General features: G+C 46.7%; 1 protein-coding gene across 1 annotated transcript; it reads left to right on the top strand.

Moving 5' to 3' along the window:
• Positions 1 to 722: 722 nt before the first annotated feature.
• On the top strand, positions 723 to 16,575 carry ATOX1 (antioxidant 1 copper chaperone). Its single transcript, XM_001169183.6, has 4 exons — positions 723 to 858; positions 7,641 to 7,716; positions 12,948 to 13,118; positions 16,438 to 16,575. The coding sequence occupies exons 1-3, from the start codon at positions 853 to 855 to the stop codon at positions 13,070 to 13,072; spliced, it is 207 nt and encodes a 68-aa protein (XP_001169183.1). The 5' UTR covers positions 723 to 852; the 3' UTR covers positions 13,073 to 13,118; positions 16,438 to 16,575.
• The last annotated feature ends 2,683 nt before the right edge of the window (positions 16,576 to 19,258 follow it).

Here is a 19,258-nt window from a genome sequence, read left to right as displayed (position 1 = left end):
TAAAAAATTCTATAGTGACCTTAACTGTCCCCATCTTATACGTGAGGATATTGAGGCTTAGAGAGGTAAGTTCATCTGCCCAGGGTCACATGGCTAATAAATGATAGGGCTGAGATTAAAACTCTAGTCAGTATGGCTCTGCTAGGGACTGAACTCTGACATGGACATGAATTGTGTCCCCGCAAATTCCTATGTTGATACCCTAACCCCCAATGCGACTGTATTTAGAGACAAAGCCTGTAACAGGGCGATAAAGGCTAACCGAGGTCCAGATTATTGCCTTCTCCCCAGGCCGCCTCTCTTCCACAACCGCCCCCACCGCACTGCAGTCAGGGCCCTTCCTCCTCTGTCACGACAGCTCTGCTAACCCTGCACTATCACTGCCTGCGACCTTCGCAGCCTCCTGCTGCTGCTGCTCCCCCGCTGCGTCCTCGTTGGCTGGCGCTCAATAAAAATTGACTCGGTGAATAAATGAGTGAAACTGTCCTTTTAGGGATGGATGGATGTCCTGTTCAAGGCGGTGCCCTTCTCTGGCATTCCCTAACACAAGGTTGACCCGAAGTAGGCGTTCTGAAAAAGGCCGACAGTCGATGGAGGCCAACGCAGCGCCCCTCTCACCTCCTCTCTCCGTCCAGGCCGGGTGACTACGGGCCCGGCCCGCGGCAAGGAGGCGGCGCGGCCGGCAGGGATCAGGACTGGAGGGGGCGGGGCCTCCCTCGCGGCCGGGCCCGGAGTGGGAGGGGCCTCCGGGACCAGGCCTCTAGCGCGCACTCTCGGAAGCGCAGCCGAACCCGCCCTCCGAATCCAGAGAGGCGCTGCTGCCACCGCCGCCACACCGCCGCTCCCTCAGTCATGCCGGTGAGTGGTTGCGCCGTCCCCGCCACGCAGACTTGCAGTCCCGGGTTGCTTCTCGGCTGCACAGCCGCTTGACCGGATGCTGATCTTGAAGGGCTCAGGCGGCGGCCGGAGCCGCTGTTGTCCCCTAGCTTACCCCACCCAGCCCCCAGCTTTTGCGACCCTTCAGAAAATGGGATCCGAAGGGAGTTTAATCTGGGAGCCAGGCTTCAAAACGTCGGAGCTAGAAGGCCTCCAGGGGCGACAAGCCCACACCTTCCCTGCGTACACGGAGACACAGAACCAGAGAGGGGGCAGGGGGTGGGGGAGTTGGTGGCCAGCGGGAACTGAGACGCCTAGTCCCTGAGCCTTCATCCTGGCTGCCCTGCCTGCGGAGCTGGCCTGAAGGAGGGCGGTGGGGAGGCTCTGGACAAGGGAGTGGACCCGGTTATTTCCTCAGGGACCGGGCAGGTTTTCAGAGGTTCATGCTTTTCTTCATTTCCCTGCCCACTCTGGCCTACTTTTCAGATCAACTCTGGGCGACACTGAATGGAGACACTTTCTCAGCCTGAACCCATAAGCCCCAGAGAGGTTCAGGAACCCCCCCGCACAGTCACCAGTTGCTCAGTGGCTGTGTGTGGGAAGTCAGTCTTAGCCTGCCTTTGTAGATCACTCAGTCTTATCACATATATTGTTGCTCGTGGCCTCGTTTTTTATATAAAGAATTGAGGCCTTTGGCAGATAAAAATATAAAAAGCCCAGTAACTTATTCCAGGTCGTGTTGAAGTTGGCAGAGCCAGGATTCAGCTCCTTATCCTTAGGCTCCCCATCTCTCCAGGCCTGACCACATGGGAGGTGCCAGGCAAAAGCAGTCACACCGGCTTGGGAAGATGCTCTGATCTCAGTTGCATCTTGGTTAGGGTCATGTGGTGTTTAGCATTTTCTTCAGGGTGCCTAATTCATGGCTCTGGGCCAGGTGGATACCCAGAGGTATCCCACAGTTGCCATGTGTCTTTGCATCCTGTCTTTAGGGAGCTGGCAGGTGAGCCTGAGGCCCCCTGGGCAGAGCCACTGACATCTCAGGTGTCGTTTCCCGTGGGTCTTGCCAGGTGCCTTGAGACAAATCCTCCAACAACAAAGTATGGATAAGGAATCTGATAGAATCAGCCCTACCAGTTGAGCAAGTCAGCCTGTGGCAATGGTAGAAGACAGTATTAATTGCCTGGGGCTTGGGGAGTGAAGGCCACCAGGATTTTTTGTGGGGGGTGGCAATGAGGAAAAGCCTAGCTTGATCATCACTGTATTCTGTATCTTATGGGGATTTTGACAAAAAACCCTCTGGAGCAGATGATGGGAATGAGGAGGGCACTTGGCACCATGTACCACAAGATAACAGCTGAAGGAAGGAGGGTGTTAGTCAAGGCATTTCCTCAAAACTGGAAAGGGAAGAAAAAATATATCTATATACACATACTGGAAGGGGAAGAGTGTGTTACCTGAGAGTTTTCTCAGACAAATGCCCGAGAGCACAGGGTTTGGAATCCCAGAAACCTCTGAAAATCTGTGCCCCAGCTTGCCAACTGGGTGACCTCAGGCAAGTTACTTTATCCCACTGCCTTGATTTCCTCATCTGTAAGATAGGGACAAAAACTTTGACCTCACAGGACTGTTGTTAGTATTAACTGGAAAAATGCCAGTAAAATATGTCACACAGCCACTGATATATCTAGTCCCCAAGAAATGGTAGCTCCTGTGTAGACGTAGGACAAGTGGGCTAGAGCTATAGGCAGTTGAGGCCGGGCATGGTGGCTCACCCCTGTAATCCCAGCACTTTGGGAGGCCCAGGCGGGCAGATCACTTTAAGGCAGGAGCTTGAGACCAACTTTGGCAACATGACGAAACCCTGGCTCTACAAAAAATACAAAAAATTAGCCAGACGTGGTGGCCCGTGCCTATAGTCCCAGCTACTTGGGAGGCTGACGTGGGAGGATTGCTGGAGCCTGGGAGGTTGAGGCTGCAGTGAGCCGTGATCGTGCCACTGCATTCCAGCTTGGGTGACAGAGTGAAAGTGAAACCCTGTCTCAAAAGAAAAAAAAAAAAGAAAAGGAAGGAGAGAGAGAAAAGAAAGAAAGAAAGAAGAGAAGAGAAGAGAAAACTATAGGCAGGCAGCCTTCAATCCCATTTTAACAAGATCTCAGTGGTTAAAGCATTGAGGTTTTAGAGGCTGACTATGTTCAATTCAGGCCCTACTCAGCCGAATCACCGTGAGTGTGTGAACTAACCCCTAAATCTGAGTTTCCTCATCTGTCAAGAAGGGATAATAATAGGCCAGGTGTGGCGGCTAATGCCTGTAATCCCAGCACTTTGGGAGGCTAAGGCAGGCAGATCACGAAGTCAGGACTTCAAGACCAGCCTGGCCAACATGGTGAAACCCTGTCTCTACTAAAAATACAAAAAAATTAGCCGGGCATGGTGGTGGACGCCTGTAGTCCCAGCTACTCGGGAGTCTGAGGCAGGAGAATCGCTTGAACCCAGGAGGCGGAGGTTGCAGTGAGCTGAGATCGTGCCACTGCACTGCAGCCTGGGTGACACTGTGAGACTCAGTCTCAAAAAAAAAAAAAAAAAAAAAGAATCATCCCACTTACTGACTTTAAAAACCTACTTTAAACCTACTGGCTTTTAAAATCTACCCATTTTATAAGTCTTTATAGAAGATCCCAGAGGCCATGAGGAACCAGAACTACCGAGTTATGCATCTGGTGGTAGAGCCAATCTTGAGATTCTCCTATAAAGAAGTGATTATTCTGTCCATGAAATAGATTTTTCCATCACCCTCAAATTTATTTTTGCCCCTCAGAGGTGGAGGAGGAGAGCACTGAACTGTAATGTTTATACCCAGAAGCTGGTTTCTGGCTTCTGACCTTTATACTGTGGGGGATGGGACCTACTCCCTGTAGTCAGCGACAGAAAGTTTCAGGTATCTGTTGACTTTAGGTCCTTGGGCAACAAAAAACTGTGCTCCCTAAAAATGTGTTTCTAGTTTCAGAGCTTCTGCTGAGAGTCAGGGTTATGAGGGCTGGCGGTGTACTTTGCTTTTCCAGAACCAGCAAGATTTCCCTGGAGCGAAGAAAGCCTAGGTTCATATTCCATACTCAGTAGTTATTTGCCACATGACTGCAAGCTACCTAGTGAACTCTTGGGAACTTCACTTTCCTCCTGAGTGAAATAAGATAAATAGCTCTCTTTCCAGGCTCAGTGAGGACTAACTTAGATACTGTATAAAGAGAATTTGACATGTAATAGACAATCAGTAGATTTAGCTCTTATGTTGATCTTGCAAACCCTTCAAAGCTTTGGCTCAGTATATAAGTACAAACCATAGATGAATTGATTTTCTGCTGGTTATCCTAGAGCAAGACTCAGCAAACTTTTTTTTTTACACGGCCCCGATAGTAAACATTTTAGTCTTCACAAACCATAGGGTCTCTGGTACAACTACTCAACTCTGCCATTCCAGTGCAAAAGTAAACAAATGAGTTTGGCTGTAGTTTTTTGTTTTTGTGTTTCTTTTTTTTTTTTTTTTTTTTGGACGGAGTCTCACTCTCTCGCCAGGCTGGAGTGCAATGGCATGGTCTTGGCTCACTGCAACCTCCGCCTCCTAGGTCAAGCGATTCTCCTGCCTCAGCCTCTTGAGTAGCTGGGACTACAGGCGCATGCCACCACTACCAGCTAATTTTTGTATTTTTAGTAGAGATGGGGTTTCACCATGTTGGCCAGAATGGTCTCGATCTCTTGACCTCGTGATCCTCCCACCTCGGCCTCCCAAAAGTGCTGGGATTACAGGCATGAGCCACCACACCTGGCCCGATTTGGGCTATGTTTTAACAAAACTCTTTGTAAAACAGGTAGCTTGTAGTGTGCCAATCCATGTTCCAGAGCATCATCATTTTTTTTTCCAAAACAATTTTTTTCTTTTAAATTAAATGGAGCCATGATCTCACTGTATTGCCCAGGCTAGTCTCAAACTCCTGTGTTCAAGTGATTTTCCTGCCTCAGCCTCCTAAGTAGCTGGGATTACAGGCACCTGCCACCATGCCTGGCTAATTTTTTTTCTATTTTTAGTAGAGAAACAGGTTTTGCCACGTTGGCCAGACTGGTCTCAAACTTCTGACCTCAGGTGATCCGCCTGCCTCAGCCTCCCAAAGTGTTGAGATTATAGGCATGAGCCACATTGCTCAGCCTAAAAAAACTTTTTAATAGAGGAGAGCATCATCTCAGACTGTAATGTGGGGAGGAATGACTTGGGTGTCTTGTTAAAATGAGGATTCTGATTCCGGACTTCTGGGAAGGGACCTGAGATTCTGCATTTCTGACAGGCTCTCAGGTGATGCTCATATTGTTGGGCTGAGGACCACATTTTAAAGACAAGATTTTGTAATACCTACCACAAATCCTTCTTTCCAGAATTTGTTATTGTTGCTGTCTGTGAATGGTCAGGAAACAAGATGAAAAAATCAGAGATGTTTAGAAGAAAGGAAAGACTGACCATTTTCTTTAAGGCAGATTTTGCAGATTTGGCTTAATAAAAGGAGTGGTTTACTAGTCACAAAGGTCAAACAGTCTGCACTGGAAAATCGAGCTGCTTAATTCTTGGTCTTCGTTTCCTCTGTAGAGCACAGTGACAGTCCAGACTCAGCGGCGTTTAGAGACTTGGAAAGAGTTTGAGAAGCCACTTAGCCACTTTATTTTCAGGTTTGTAGTTTTGCCTCCCGGTATCTCCCCAGTAGGTTAAAAATGGGGAGTGGCAGGCCCGCTCCACATCCACAGAGTCAGTTGAGGCAGGTGTCTGGGAGCTGCACTTTCCTCAAGGTCCCCAGATTCTTCCTATGCACACTAAAGTTGAAAAAAATTGAGTTAGCTAATACCCTTTTGGTATAGATTAGGAAACTGGAGCCCTTCTGGAGCAGAGATATTGCCTGTGGTTTTCTAGCAAGATATATCACTACACCCAGGATTCCAACTGAGGTAATAGACTTGAAATATTTTAAAGTGCTCCATGAAAAAATGTAGCCATTGATTTTTGAAGGGAAACAGGAGAAACAAATGGAAGAAATTAATAATCCAATAGCTAACCTTTTACCCAACGGAACCTAGTACTAGGCTCTATTATTAATGTGTTAGTTATCTATTGCTTAATGTGTTAGTTATCTATTGCTCCTTAGTAATTATCCCAAAACTTTGTAGTATAAAACAACAAATATATTTATAGTAACTCACACAGTTTCTGAGAGTCAGGAATTTGGGAACAGCTTGGCCTAGTGGCTCCAGCTCAGAGGCTCTCATAAAGTTGCAGTGAGATGTTGGCTGGAGCTGCATTCATCTGAAGGCTTGACTGGAGCTGGAGAATCCACTTCCAAGATGGCTCACTCACATGCTTGTTAGCTCGAGGGTTCAGTCTCTCACTTTGTGGACCTCTCCTTGTGGTTGCTTGAATATCTTTGTAAGTTAGTAGCTGACTTCCTCTAGTGCAAGTGACCCCAGAAATGGAGCAAGACAGAAGTCACACTGTCTTTTATGACATTGTGATAGCTTCAGAAGCCACATAACCTCACTTCAAGCCATATTCTACAAGACACACAGACCAACCCGAGACATTTGGAATGGGATTACTCAAGGGCATAAATACCAGAGGCAGAGATCATTGAGGCCATCTTGGATGCTGGCTACCGCACTTAAAATCCTGTGTTCATCCCATTCACAAATCTAGAGAGGGACTCAAACCCTCAATTTTCAGATGTGGAAACTAAGGCACAGAGAAGTAACATATTGATGATCATGCAACTAGTAGTGCCAGAGCTGGTATCTGAAGCCATATTTATCTGATTTCAGATGGTCTCATTTCCAGAGATTTTAAAATAAAGTATTGGTATAAGTAATCCTTGTGTGAAAGCAAAGCAAAACATCCAGAAGTTCAAACCAGCCATGTCAATTATCCATTGACTCAAAAATATGTTTTAAGCACCTACTCTGTCCAGGCACTGTTCCAAGTATTAGGAATCCAGTAGTGAACTGAACAAAACCTCTGTCTTCTGGGAGCTTACCTTCAGACCCTTGATCTGTTAGATATCCTAGAGACTGTAGAATGTAGAGCTTACATGAAGACTAGGAGCCGGGGATCCCTTCCTGCCTGGCCTCCAACCCACTGGGGAACCCAGGCAATCCTTTCTTTCCCTGGACCCAGATGCTGCCTCTGAGAATGCGGCCCTTGGATGAAAGCAGAATTACCTGGGGTAATGAGTAGACATAACAGATTCCCCAGCCCAGACCTGCTGACCAGAACCTGTAGTTTTTGCAAGCCGTAGGTGACTCTAGTGCAGAAAATAATTTTGTGGTTCATAAGTGGGCCCACCAGATCAGCATTGCTCAGAGTATGGGGGCCCATCCCTGTCAGAGTTATTGGTGGCCCTGAGACAAAGCTCATAGCTCAAGAATCAGTGTTTTGAAGGTAGGACTGGGAAAAAGCATTTTAAACTAGATCTCCAGGTGATTCTATTCACTATGTGCCAGACACTGCTAAAGGATTTATAGGGATGATTCCATTGAATACAACTTGTGAGGTAGAAACTCTTAGCTACTCTATAGTTGAAGAGATGGGCTCAGAAACAGGCTTCTGATGAGTCTGATACCAACCAGGTCCTGCCCAGTCTCTCTGTCTTCTGTCTTGACCCTGAGTGGGCCTGTCTGCTGGCACTGTGTGGGGGTCACTCTACAGGGCTCGGGTCATGGTCCCCCTGTGTTTGTTTCAGAAGCACGAGTTCTCTGTGGACATGACCTGTGGAGGCTGTGCTGAAGCTGTCTCTCGGGTCCTCAATAAGCTTGGAGGTGAGTGAGTGGCCCTGAGTTGGGTGCACTTATGCCATGTTCAGATGCATGCAGATGTTGCAGGAGAGACTTAAGGTTAAGCTGATCATAACAGTAAAACTAAAATATATTGAGTACTTAGCACGTGCCAACTACTCTTGTTATTTTCTTAGTGGCTTATGTGGATCACATCATTTAATCCTCACCACGGCCATTTCAGATAGTTTTTTTTGACTAGCTCCATGTTAAACAGGAGACAGCTGAAGTTCAGAAACATTAAGTAACTTATCTGGGATCACATGTTCAGTAAATGGCAGAGCTGGGATTTAGCCAAATTAACTAGTACTGCCAGGAGTAGCTCTGGAGCCATGGCAGTACTAGTTAATATGTTGGTCATCTCCAGTGTGTACTGCATGACACATCTGAGTGTCATTTTCTATTGAATTTTTTTTTTTTTTTTTTTGAGACAGAGTTTCGCTCTTCTTGCTCAGCCTGGAGTGCAATGGTGCAATCTCGGCTTGTCGCAACCTCCGCCTCCCAGGTTCAAGCAATTCTCTTGCCTCAGCCTTCCAAGTAGCTGGGATTACAGGCATGCACCACCACGCCTGGCTCATTTTGTATTTTCAGTACAGATGGGGTTTCTCCATGTTGGTCAGGCTGGTCTCGAACCCCTTGACCTCAGGTGATCTGCCCGCCTTGGCCTTCCAAAGTGCTGGGATTACAGGCGCGAGCCACCCTACGCAGCCTCTATTAAGATTTTTTAAATGGGGCTGGGCACAGTGGCTCACACCTGTGATCCCAGCATTTCGGAAGGCTGAGGCGGGCGGATTGCCTGAGCTCAGGAGTTCCCGAGACCAGCCTGGGCAACATGGTAAAATGCCATCTCTACAGAAAATACCAAAAAAATTAGCCAGGCATGGTGTTACATGCCTGTACTCCCAGCTAATTTGGGGGGCTGAGGTGGGAAGATCGCTTGAGCCCGGGAGGTTAAGGCCGCAGTGAGCCTAGATCATGCCACTGCACTGCAGTGGGGGCAACAGAGCAAGACCCTGTCTCCAAAAAAAAAAAAAGAAAAAAAGGAAAGATTTAAAAAAAGGTAAAAATTTTTAAAATTTTGTCTTTTTCTGTTTCTTTACTTCAAAAAAATTTTTTTTAATTAATTTTGAATCACTCACATGCAGATTTTTTTTTTTTTTTGAGATGAAGTCTCACTCTGTTTGTTGCCCAGGCTGGAGTGCAGTGGCATGATCTCAGCTCATTGCAGCCTCTGCCTCCTGGGTTCAGGCGATTTCCGGTGAATTTTTGTACTTTTCATAGATACGGGGTTTCACCATGTTGGCCAGGCTGGTCTTGAACTCTTGACCTCAAGTAATCTGCCCACTTTGGTCTCCCAAAGTGCTAGGGTTACAGGCATGAGCCACCGCACCTGGCCACATGCAGATATTCTTAAAGCACCTCTTTTGAACAATCAGTCTCATCCAGCCTTGTCATTTTACAGCTGGGGAAACTGAGGCCCAGAGAGGACTGGGATCTGGTCCTGGGACTGAGTGAGGTAATAACTGAGTTGTGATCAGAGTTTTGGCAATGCCAGTGCTCAGTCAGCCTTCTAAGATTTTTTCTTCCACGTGAACTATCACACAATCTTCTAAAATTTTCTTTTTTAAAACCCTAAATAATAATGACATTAAGTTTTCAAATGGCTTCCACATGGACGTGATCTCATTAGCAGTCCTCTGAGCTGTACTTTCCATCTTTGGAATGGGGATGTTGATGCCAGTGTCCAGGAGGTTAAGTGACTTGCCCATAGTCCCGCAGCAAGTCAGTGGCTGGCCTCTAGCCCTGTAAACTGGGATCTTAATCTGAAAGAAACTGAAACAGTGGAAAGAACCTAGCTGCTGACTTGTCATGTGACTGTGGGCCCTTCTTTCTCGGGCCTGGGTTTCCCCAGCTGTGGTATGGGAATGTATATCTTGTATGTCTGTATCAGCTTTTGCTGTTGATGCTTTTTTTTTTTTTTTTTTTTTTTTGGAGATGGAGTTTTGCTCTTTCACCCAGGCTAGAGTGAAGTGGCATGATCTCTGCTCACTGCAACCTGCTCCACTCCGCCCCGGGTTCAAGGGATTCTCCTGCCTCAGCCTCCCGAGTAGCTGGGATTATAGGTGCACGCCACCACGCCTGGCTAATTTTTTTTTTTTTTTTTTTTTCCTGAGGCAGAATTTCGCTCTTGTTGCCCAGGCTAGAGTGCAATGGCGTGATCTCAGCCCACCGCAACCTCCACCTCCTGGGTTCAAGCGATTCTCCTGCCTCAGCCTCCTGAGTAGCTGGGATTACAGGCGCAGGCCACCATGCCCGGCTAATTTTGTATTTTTAGTAGAGACGGGTTTTCTCCATCTTGGCCAGGCTGGTCTCAAACTCCTGACCTTAGGTGACCTGCCCACCTTGGTCCCCCAAAGTGCTGGGATTACAGGCGTGAGCCACCGCGCCCAGCGTGTTGATGCTTTAAAAATGAAACTGTACAGGAGCTCCTCAAATACAAAGCAGCAGGCTCTGGATGAAGTGGGGATGGGCCTAATTTCGTTTGACAGCTCAAAGACACCTACCCATCCCAGGAACTTCATCCAGGCTGGAGTGCAGTGGCACGGTCTTGGCTCACTGCAGCCTCAACTTCCCAGGCTCAAGCCATCCTCCCACCTCAGCCTCCTGAGTAGCTGGGACTACAGGACCACACCTGGCTATTTTTTTGTTTTTGTTTTTGTTTTTTGTAGAGACAGGGTCTTGCTTTGTTATGCAGGCTGGGAAACCATATGTTTTGTTTGTTTGTTTGTTTGTTTGTTTGTTTTGAGAGGGAGTCTCGCTCTGTCTCCCAGGCTGGAGTGCAGTGGCGTGATCTTGGCTCACTGCAACCTCTGCCTCCCAGGTTCAAGTGATTCTCCTGCCCCAGCCTCCCAAGAAGCTGGGATTACAGGCACATGCCACACACTGAGCTAATTTTTGTATTTTTAGTAGAGATGGGGTTTCACCACGTTAGCCAGGCTGGTCTTGAACTTCTGACCTCAAGTGATCCACTCACCTCAGCCTCCCAAAGTGCTGGGATTACAGACATGAGCCACCACGCCTGGCCAACCATATGATTTTTAAAGCCCCTTGCTGGAAGATCTGCCTTTAAGCTTCGGCAGGTTTCTCCCTATCTTTTCCTACTGTCCCTACTTGGGTGGCCTCTTGAGAAGGGTCAGGAGGGTTTTTTGAGTTGCTTATGGCCCTAAAAGAACAGTGGTAGGGCTGAGGAATCACAGACTAATGGCATCCTTGAGCTGGAAAGGCCACAGAAGCTGGCCAGCCCTGACTCCTTCATGTACAGATGAGGTAGCTGAGGCCTGTGAGAAGCAGGACCCTCCTCCCACCGACTCCCCGCCCATGGTCACCCAGCAAGTCAATGGTGAGGCCAGGCCTAGAACCTATCAAGAGTTTTCCTTTCTTTTTGCACTCTTTTGTCAGAGTAAAACTCTGGGTCCTCCCATGTGCTGCTGGGGAGCTGTAAATTGGCATAGCCATTTAGGAGGGCGATTTTGCAATGTCTATTAAACATTCAAAATGTGCCAAATATCTGTTGCCCCACAATTTCCATTCTGTGAATTCATGGTATAACAATATTTTTATAAGTGTTTTAAGACAAGTTCAAATATGTTTACTATAACATTGTGATAGTGGTGAAAAATTAGAAGCATCCTCAATGACCTTTAACAGTGGATTAATTAAGTGGATGTGTGGTACGTCCACACTGTGGAAGATTGTAGCTTTTAAAAAAAGAATAGGGCCGGGCACTGTGGCTCACGCCTATAGTCCCAACACTTTGGGAGGCCAACGCAGGTGGATCACCTGAGATCAGGAATTCAAGACCAACCTGGCCAACATGGTGAAACCCCATCTCTACTAAAAATACAAAAATTAGCTCAGTGTGGTGGCTCATGCCTGTAATCCCAGCTACTCGGGAGGCTGGCTGAGGCAGAAGAATCGCTTGAACCCGGGAGGCAGAGGCTACAATGAGCTGAGATCGTGCCACTGCACTCCAGCCTGGGTGACAGAGCGAGACTCTGTGTCAAAAAAAAAAAAAAAAAAAATAGAATGGACCGGGTGCAGTGGCTCACACCTGTAGTCCCAGCACTTTGGGAAGCCAAGGCAGGCGGATCGCTTGAGCCCAGAAGTTCAAGACCAGCCTGGGCAATATGCGAAACCCTGTCTCTACATAAAATACAAAACTTAACCAGGCATAGTGGCATGTGCCTGTAGTCACAACAACTTGGGAGGCTGAGAAGGGAGGATCACCTGAGCCCGGGTATTCAAGGATACAGTGATTTGTGATTGTGCCACTGCACTCCAGCCTGTATAACACAGTGAGACTCTGTCTCTAAATAAATAAATAAATATGAATAAATAAAGAGAAAAGTAAAATATTAGCAAGACCTGTTTATATAGTGTGATGCGATTTGGAGGAATTATTTTTCATTTGTCTATCTGGGACAAAGTCTAGATAGAAGCCAGACTGTTCACAGTGATCTCTAGGGGCAGGATCAGTAGGGGGCCTTACTGCTTCTACTTTTATTTAGAAATGTTTGCTTTTTTGAAAGAAAAAAAAGGTGTCTATATTACTTTTGCAATTAAAAAAAAAGGTGGCTGGGCACGGTGGCTCATGCCTATAATCCCAGCACTTTGGGAGGCCAAGGCGGGCAGATCACTTGAGACTAGGAGTTTGAGACCAGCCTGGGCAACATGACAAAACCCTGTCTCTACTAAAAATACAAAAATTAACCAGGTGTGGTGGCATACACCTGTAATCCCAGCTGCTCCAAAGGCTGAGGCATGAGAATCACTTGAACCCAAGAGGTGGAGGTTGCAGTGAGCTGAGATCATGCCACTGCACTCCAGCCTGGGCAACAGAGTGAGTCTCTGTCTCAGAAAGCCCTAGTATAGAACAGAGATCAGCACATGGGCCAAATCCTGCTCACAGCCTGTTTTTGTATGTTCAGGAATAGAGTTATAAAAAAATACACAGAATATACAACAGAGTCTATATGTGACCCACAATGCCTAAAACATTTGCTTTCTGGCCCATTACAGAAGAAGTTTGCCAATCCCTGCTCTAGAGGAAAGGGCAAGGGTGGTTGTAAGTAGTAATTTAGAGCCTGAACTCTTTCTTGCTGTAACTGGGAGGGTCTGTGCTTCCTCTCCCCATACCCCATTTCCTCTTCCTGCAGGAGTTAAGTATGACATTGACCTGCCCAACAAGAAGGTCTGCATTGAATCTGAGCACAGCATGGACACTCTGCTTGCAACCCTGAAGAAAACAGGAAAGACTGTTTCCTACCTTGGCCTTGAGTAGCAGGGGCCTGGTCCCCACAGCCCACAGGATGGACCAAAGGGGGCAGGTGGGTAAGGCCCCAGCACTTGCTGAACAAACCTACAGCTCACACCTCTCATCAGAGTGAACACCTTGGCCTTTGAGAGCTTGAGTGGAGCGGGAGAGCCCTCTGGGTTCTTTTCAATCCACTGTCCACCTTCTTTGGAGTGGTTACAAATATTTTATTATTGTCTAATGCAAATCACAAGTTCAGGGAATTCTTACAGACCCTGTGAGTGGACAGAGCACTGTGTAATGTCTCCCAGAGTCCTCTTTCGGACTTGAGGGTTGCAGTTCATGGTTAGCAGGGTTTAAGTTTACAGTATATGACCCTAAGCAGTTCATCTTTGACTTCTTTATTTGTTCATTGGTTTGAGACAGTGTTTCACTACGTGGCCCAGGCTGGAGGGTAGTAACTCTTCATAGGTGTGATCATAGTGCACTATAGCCTTTAACTCCTGGGCTCAAGTGATCCTCCTGCCTCAGCCTTCTAAGTAACTGGAACTATAGGTACATATCACCACACGTGGCTCTGGCTTTGATAAACTGACTGTCTCATCAGAGTTGACACTTATGCCTTGGGCCTTGTTCTCCTGTGCCCTGACCAAGTGAGTTAATTCAGACTGTGCCACTCTCTCTACTTGAAACTGTTGTCAGCTTCCTGAGCATGCCCTCTGTCCAGACTGGTACAAAAACAATAGCATGTTTGAGCTAGATGTTCCCTTCACTTTTATGTAATCCAGTGATGCAGTAAGGGGCACTGTGCCAGCACTCTTCGCTCTGGAACCAGGCAGACCTTACTCATTGATCCAGCCACAGTCTCAGCAGGGCACTCCTGGCTGCCACTGCCCATGTAGTGCATTTGACTCGTGAATTACAATGATCGCCACACCTCTGATGTGGTTTGGTGCCCTGACGTGACTGAGAAAAATGAGGCCAAGAGAGGGGAAGTGATTCAAACAAAGTCCCACCCTGGTGAGTAGCAGAGGCAGGAAGAAAGTCAGATATCCTGAATCGGAGTTCTGTAACTGTTACTGGTGGCATTGTCCCTGTGAATGGGCCCACAGAGACCCCCCGGACAGAGGCTAGCCACACTGACTGGTAGGTCCTCTTTGAGGATAGCCTCCTTCCCAAAGGCATACATTTGGAACCTGAGTCAAAGCAGTGTTCTGTGTATGTGGTAACATCACATGCAAGTCACAAGATGTCAGATGCATCTGTTTTCGTCATGCACTTTCCATCCACAGATAGAACCCATATTCAGGAATGAACCCAGGATGAATAATGAGGAATCTAGGATTCTAATTCCAACTCTCCTCATTTCACACTGACTTTGGGGACTTTTTACATTACAGAGATTTGGTCTTCCCATCGGTAAAATGGGGCTAAAACCTCCAACCTGCTTTCCTGCCTTGTGGGGACTGCTGTGCAATCTCTCCACATATGAAAGCTTATCCTCTAGGGAAGTAAAACATCAGCGGTTTCCAGCATGTTGAAGAACAGTGTTTCTTACATCATTCCTCCACCCCTAGGGTTTTGTAGGGAGGGTGAGTGGATGGGGCTTTGGACCCTCCATAGCTCCCAAACAGTCCTGTGTCATATTGGGCTTCCTGTAAGACTGTATTTTATAAAAACGCTCTGTAACAAGAAGGAATGGAGGCAGAGAAGGAAACAAATACTCTTCCTGAACTAGCTATATACATGGGGGAGCCCTAATGCACACATCTTGGATTAGAAACTCCAGGCCTGGGCATATGAATTTTTTTAACTAAAAAAGTAATATCTGTTGGATGTAAACCATGTGTAGCTTAATGTGTTTTTCTCATAGAAAACATGTTTTCTCATGTTATTTTATTGAGATGAAATTCACAAGACATAATAACTATTTTAACCCATTTATGCTGAATATTGCAAAGTTTTTTATGTGAAAAATCAAACCTTGGTGATGACCTTGAACAGTAGGATATACATAACTCCTGCAAGCTTAGCATTCCAATAATGGAACACTAGGCATAAATGGGTTAAAGTCTATCATTAGTGGCATTTGGTGTGTTCACAATGTTGTATGACCACCATCTCTCTCTAGTTTCAAAATTTTTTCATCATCTCAGAAACACACCCTGTATCCATTAAGAAGTCACTCCCCACTACCCATCTCTCCATCCCCTGGCAGCCACTAATTTGCTTTCTGCTACTCTGGATTTGCCTACCCTGGACATGTCATATAAAAAGAATTACATTATATGTGACCTTTTTGTGTCTGCCTTTTCCCATGTAGCATAATGTTTTCAAGATTCATTCAAGTCATAGCATGTGTTGTAAATCATTCCTTCCAATACTTAATAATTTTCGTGGTACTTTTAATCTATTTTAGATTTTTTATGATAGGAAGTTTCAAACATGTGTAAGTAGAGTAATAGAATGAATCCCCAAGTACCCGTCACTCAGATCCAACAGTTAGTATTTATTTCACCAAGGCCTGTTATTTTTTGATAAAAGTGCTCTGTGACAAGAGGGAATGAAGGAAGAGAAGGAAAAAAACTCTTCCGGAGCTATTTGTATCCATGTGGGGGAGCCCTAATGCACACATCTTGGATTAGAAACTCCACTGTCCTCATTGTTTCATCTGGGTGATGAAACACCCAGATTATTTTGAAGCAAATTCTAGACATCATGCCCACTCCCTCCTGCCCAGATTATTTTGAAGCAAATTCTAGACATCATGCAATCTTACCTGTACATATTTCAGTAACCATGTATTGTTTGGAAAGGCTCCTGGAAATTCAGATGCACAGTGCTCAGTAAGAATCACCCAATAAGCCAGCTTTAGTCCACATGCTCAGGCAGCATGTCTTTGAAGTCTGTTTTAAGAGGCTCCTCAGTGACCGATTTGAAGCCAGGCTTGGGAACCTCAAAGAGAGAGTGTTTATTGGTTTTGAAGTCACCTTGATCATCTGACTCTTGGCAGATTTATTTGCCATGATTTTGTTCATTGCCTTTCCAACCTGTAACAGGATAGAGAGTGCTGTTGACTGGGTATCCTGGCAGCCCTGGAAATTCCCCAGAAGAGGGCTTTGGCAGTGATTGGCTTAGCAAGGTTAATGCGTTCCAGCCAACCTAAGTATAACAGACTTCATGGGAGCAGTGTGCAGGGCTGGACACTGGGGCTCTAGTCCTGCTCCTGCATCTGCACCCTGCGTTTTCCACCTCACCCCTGCCTTTTAGTGCAAGACTCTTAGTGCACCCCTGCGTCACCCCTGTCTCTTAGTGCATTTATTGCCTTTGCAATATCGCTATGTCCACACCAGATGGCGCCTTTGTTCCACCTAACTTTCCATCTTTCCTAGGATGCTGATCCTCCCGCTGGCTTCCAGACAGACCTGGGACTTGGCAGTCATGCCGGGTGATGGTGTTCCTGCGGAGACCCTCAGTTGTCCTATTCCTTCCTAGCTTCCCTGCAATAAAATCAAGCTGCTTTTGTTGGAGATGTTGTCTTGCCTGGTCTTGGTGTTGCTTGCTCACATGTAGGTGGTTATGCTTACTTGGGTTGGAGTTTCGAGAGTTCCCACCTGGGAGTCAGACACCCTGTAGATTCTGACTCTTTGCTGTGTGATCTTTAGCAAATCACTTCCCCTCTCTGGGCCTCATTTTTTCCTCACCTATAAAGTGGAGGCATTGACCCAGAACAGTGATCCCCTTTCTTTTCACCAGTTTCATAGACTCTATATTTTGAAAAAATTTGTCTATCAAGTGAATTGCACAAGAGATTATCAAATGTTAAGCAAGTGGAATAGTAGGAAGAGGCTGTGGAGACAAACTGCCTGGGATAGAGTTCAAGCTCCAGTACCTCCTAGCTGGGCCACTTAACCTCTCAGTGTCCACAGACAAAATGTGATGATAGCATCTACTGCAAATGGTGGTTGTGGGGATTAAATGAAATGAAACATATAAATTAATTACAGCAGTGATTGCTGGTTAAAAAATCACTCAGAAAATATTAGTGATTCATTTTTGGCTTTTTGTTTGTTTGTTTTGAGATGGGGTTTCACTCTGTCACCCAGGCTGGAGTGCAGTGACGCAATCAGGGCTCATTGCAGTTTTGACCTCCCGGGCTCAAGCAATACTCCCACCTTAGCCTCCCAAGTAGCTGGCACTACAGGCACATGTCATCATGCCCAGTTAACCTTGTTTTTTTTTTAGTTTTTTTCTAGAAATGGGGTTTTGCTATGTTGCCCAGGTTGGTCTTGAACTGCTGAGCTCAAGCAATCCTCCTGCCTTGGCCTCCCAAAGGGGCTTGAACTCCTGCCCTCAGGTGATCCACCTGCCTCAGCCTCCGAAAGTTCTGGGATTACAGGCATGAGCCACTGCACCTGGCTGCCACTCATTTTTAAAATATTTCATTAGTCAAAAATCTGTCAAAATGGCCATTTGAATTCCAGTCAGGCTAAGTCAGGCTGAGACTAGTCAGGTTGGAATGCAGTGGCATGATCATAGCTCACTGTAACCTCTAACTTCCGGGATCAAGTAATCCTCCTGCTTCAGCCTCCTGAGTAGATCTTATATACTCTTAAAAATTTTTGAGGATCTCGGCTGGGTGCAGTGGCTCACGTCTGTAATCCTAGCACTTTGGGAGGCCGAGGCAGGTGGATTACCTGAAGTCAAGAGTTTGGGACCAGCCTGGCCAACATGGTGAAACCCCGTCTCTACTAAAAATACAAAAGTTAGTCGGGCGTGGTGGCACATGCCTGTAATCCCATGTACTCGGGAGGCTGAGGCAGGAGAATCGCTTGAACCCGGGGGGTGGAGGTTGCAGTGAGCCAAGATTGCACCACTTCACTGCAGCCTGGGTGAAAGAGTGAAATTCTGTCTCAAAAAAAATTAAAAAATTATTATCAAACAGTTTTGGTTATGTGGGTTATACTACATTAGAAATTAAAACAGGAATTTTTAAAACAAAAATACCCAGGCACACATCCCATTAGTCATTAGGACTAGATGAAGTCACTGCATTCCTTTAGACTCTAGAAAACTTTACCGTACAATTGTTAAGGAGGAAAAGGCATCTTACAGAAGCTTTTAAATTGAACCTCATGTGCCTTCTGAAAGGCTCTTGGGGGTCACATGTTGAGAATCACCACTTTAGCCATTTATTGGGCACTTACTGGGGACCCAGGGCTGCTGGAGACTGGAATAAGATCTGGCTCTGCACTTGACCAGCTCAGACATGGAAGCAGCCACCTCATCTATCTCATGGACAGTTTCCTCATCTGCCCGATGCATAATGCCTGCACCTCGGGGAACTGAGTAGCCAGAAATAACACTTTATTTCAACTCTTAACTGGTTGCAAGCATAATTTCCATCCCTTTCTATCCCATTATGAAAGTACTAAACAAATCTCAGGGCCATTTCTGCCTTCGTGGCCCCTCCGGGGTGCAGGGACTCCTTCCCAGCCCACCAGGTAAATGTGTTTCTTGACCACCAGATGGCAGTGTCTCCTGGACTTGACCATCCACAGAGACGTTTAAGACAGTTTCTTCTAAAAAAAAGTTTCTCTGGGCTCTGAGAGAACAAACTTGACGATTTTTTCCATTTTCAATTGCCCTAGGAGGTCTGGCTGGCCCACTGGGAACGCCCAAGAGTTGAGACACTGGTGTCTCTTGAGTGAGTGCTTCTCAGAGGGGTTCATTTCCTTTGAGTTCTCTCTATACCACCACCCCTAGCTGAAATCCAAGTTTCTAGCTCAGGCACTTGGCTCTGTTCTTCCAAGGCCACAGAGGCATTAGGGAAGCTCCCACGCCTGCCGTCAGCCCAGCTGGCTGTCCACGGAATGAATGAAACACACAGCGGAGCTCAGGCTTCTGCAGGAGTGGGGGTGGGGAGCAGACGTGGCCACATATTTCTCTGGGGCTTCCCCGTGCACTTGGCCCCAGCCCACCCTTCCAGGCTTTCTCACTCCTCGCTGCAGCCAGCCAGCCCGCTCCTCAGGTGCCTTGCTTTTGTTCATGCTGCCCCCTGTAAGCGGAATGATCTCCTCCACCAGCCTCCCTTGTCTCCATATACAAATTCCTTTCCCTCCCTTACATACCACAGCCTCCATGAAACCTCTCCACAGCTGGAAGTAATTTATTTCTCCTCTTGGCCCTCAAAGCATTTATCTCGCAAATTTC

The sequence above is a fragment of the Pan troglodytes genome, chromosome 4 (genome assembly GCF_028858775.2).
Source record: "Pan troglodytes isolate AG18354 chromosome 4, NHGRI_mPanTro3-v2.0_pri, whole genome shotgun sequence".
NCBI classification, from domain to species: domain Eukaryota; kingdom Metazoa; phylum Chordata; class Mammalia; order Primates; family Hominidae; genus Pan; species Pan troglodytes.
The sequence above is the reverse complement of the archived record's forward strand: the minus strand, read 5'-3'. Positions and strand labels throughout refer to the sequence as shown.

What these genes read in the sequence shown, in the direction of transcription:
- ATOX1 (XM_001169183.6), top strand. An exon ending in GGTCCTCAATAAGCTTGGAG is followed by an intron (nt 7,717 to 12,947) that starts GTGAGTGAGTGG and finishes CTCTTCCTGCAG; the next exon opens with GAGTTAAGTATGACATTGAC.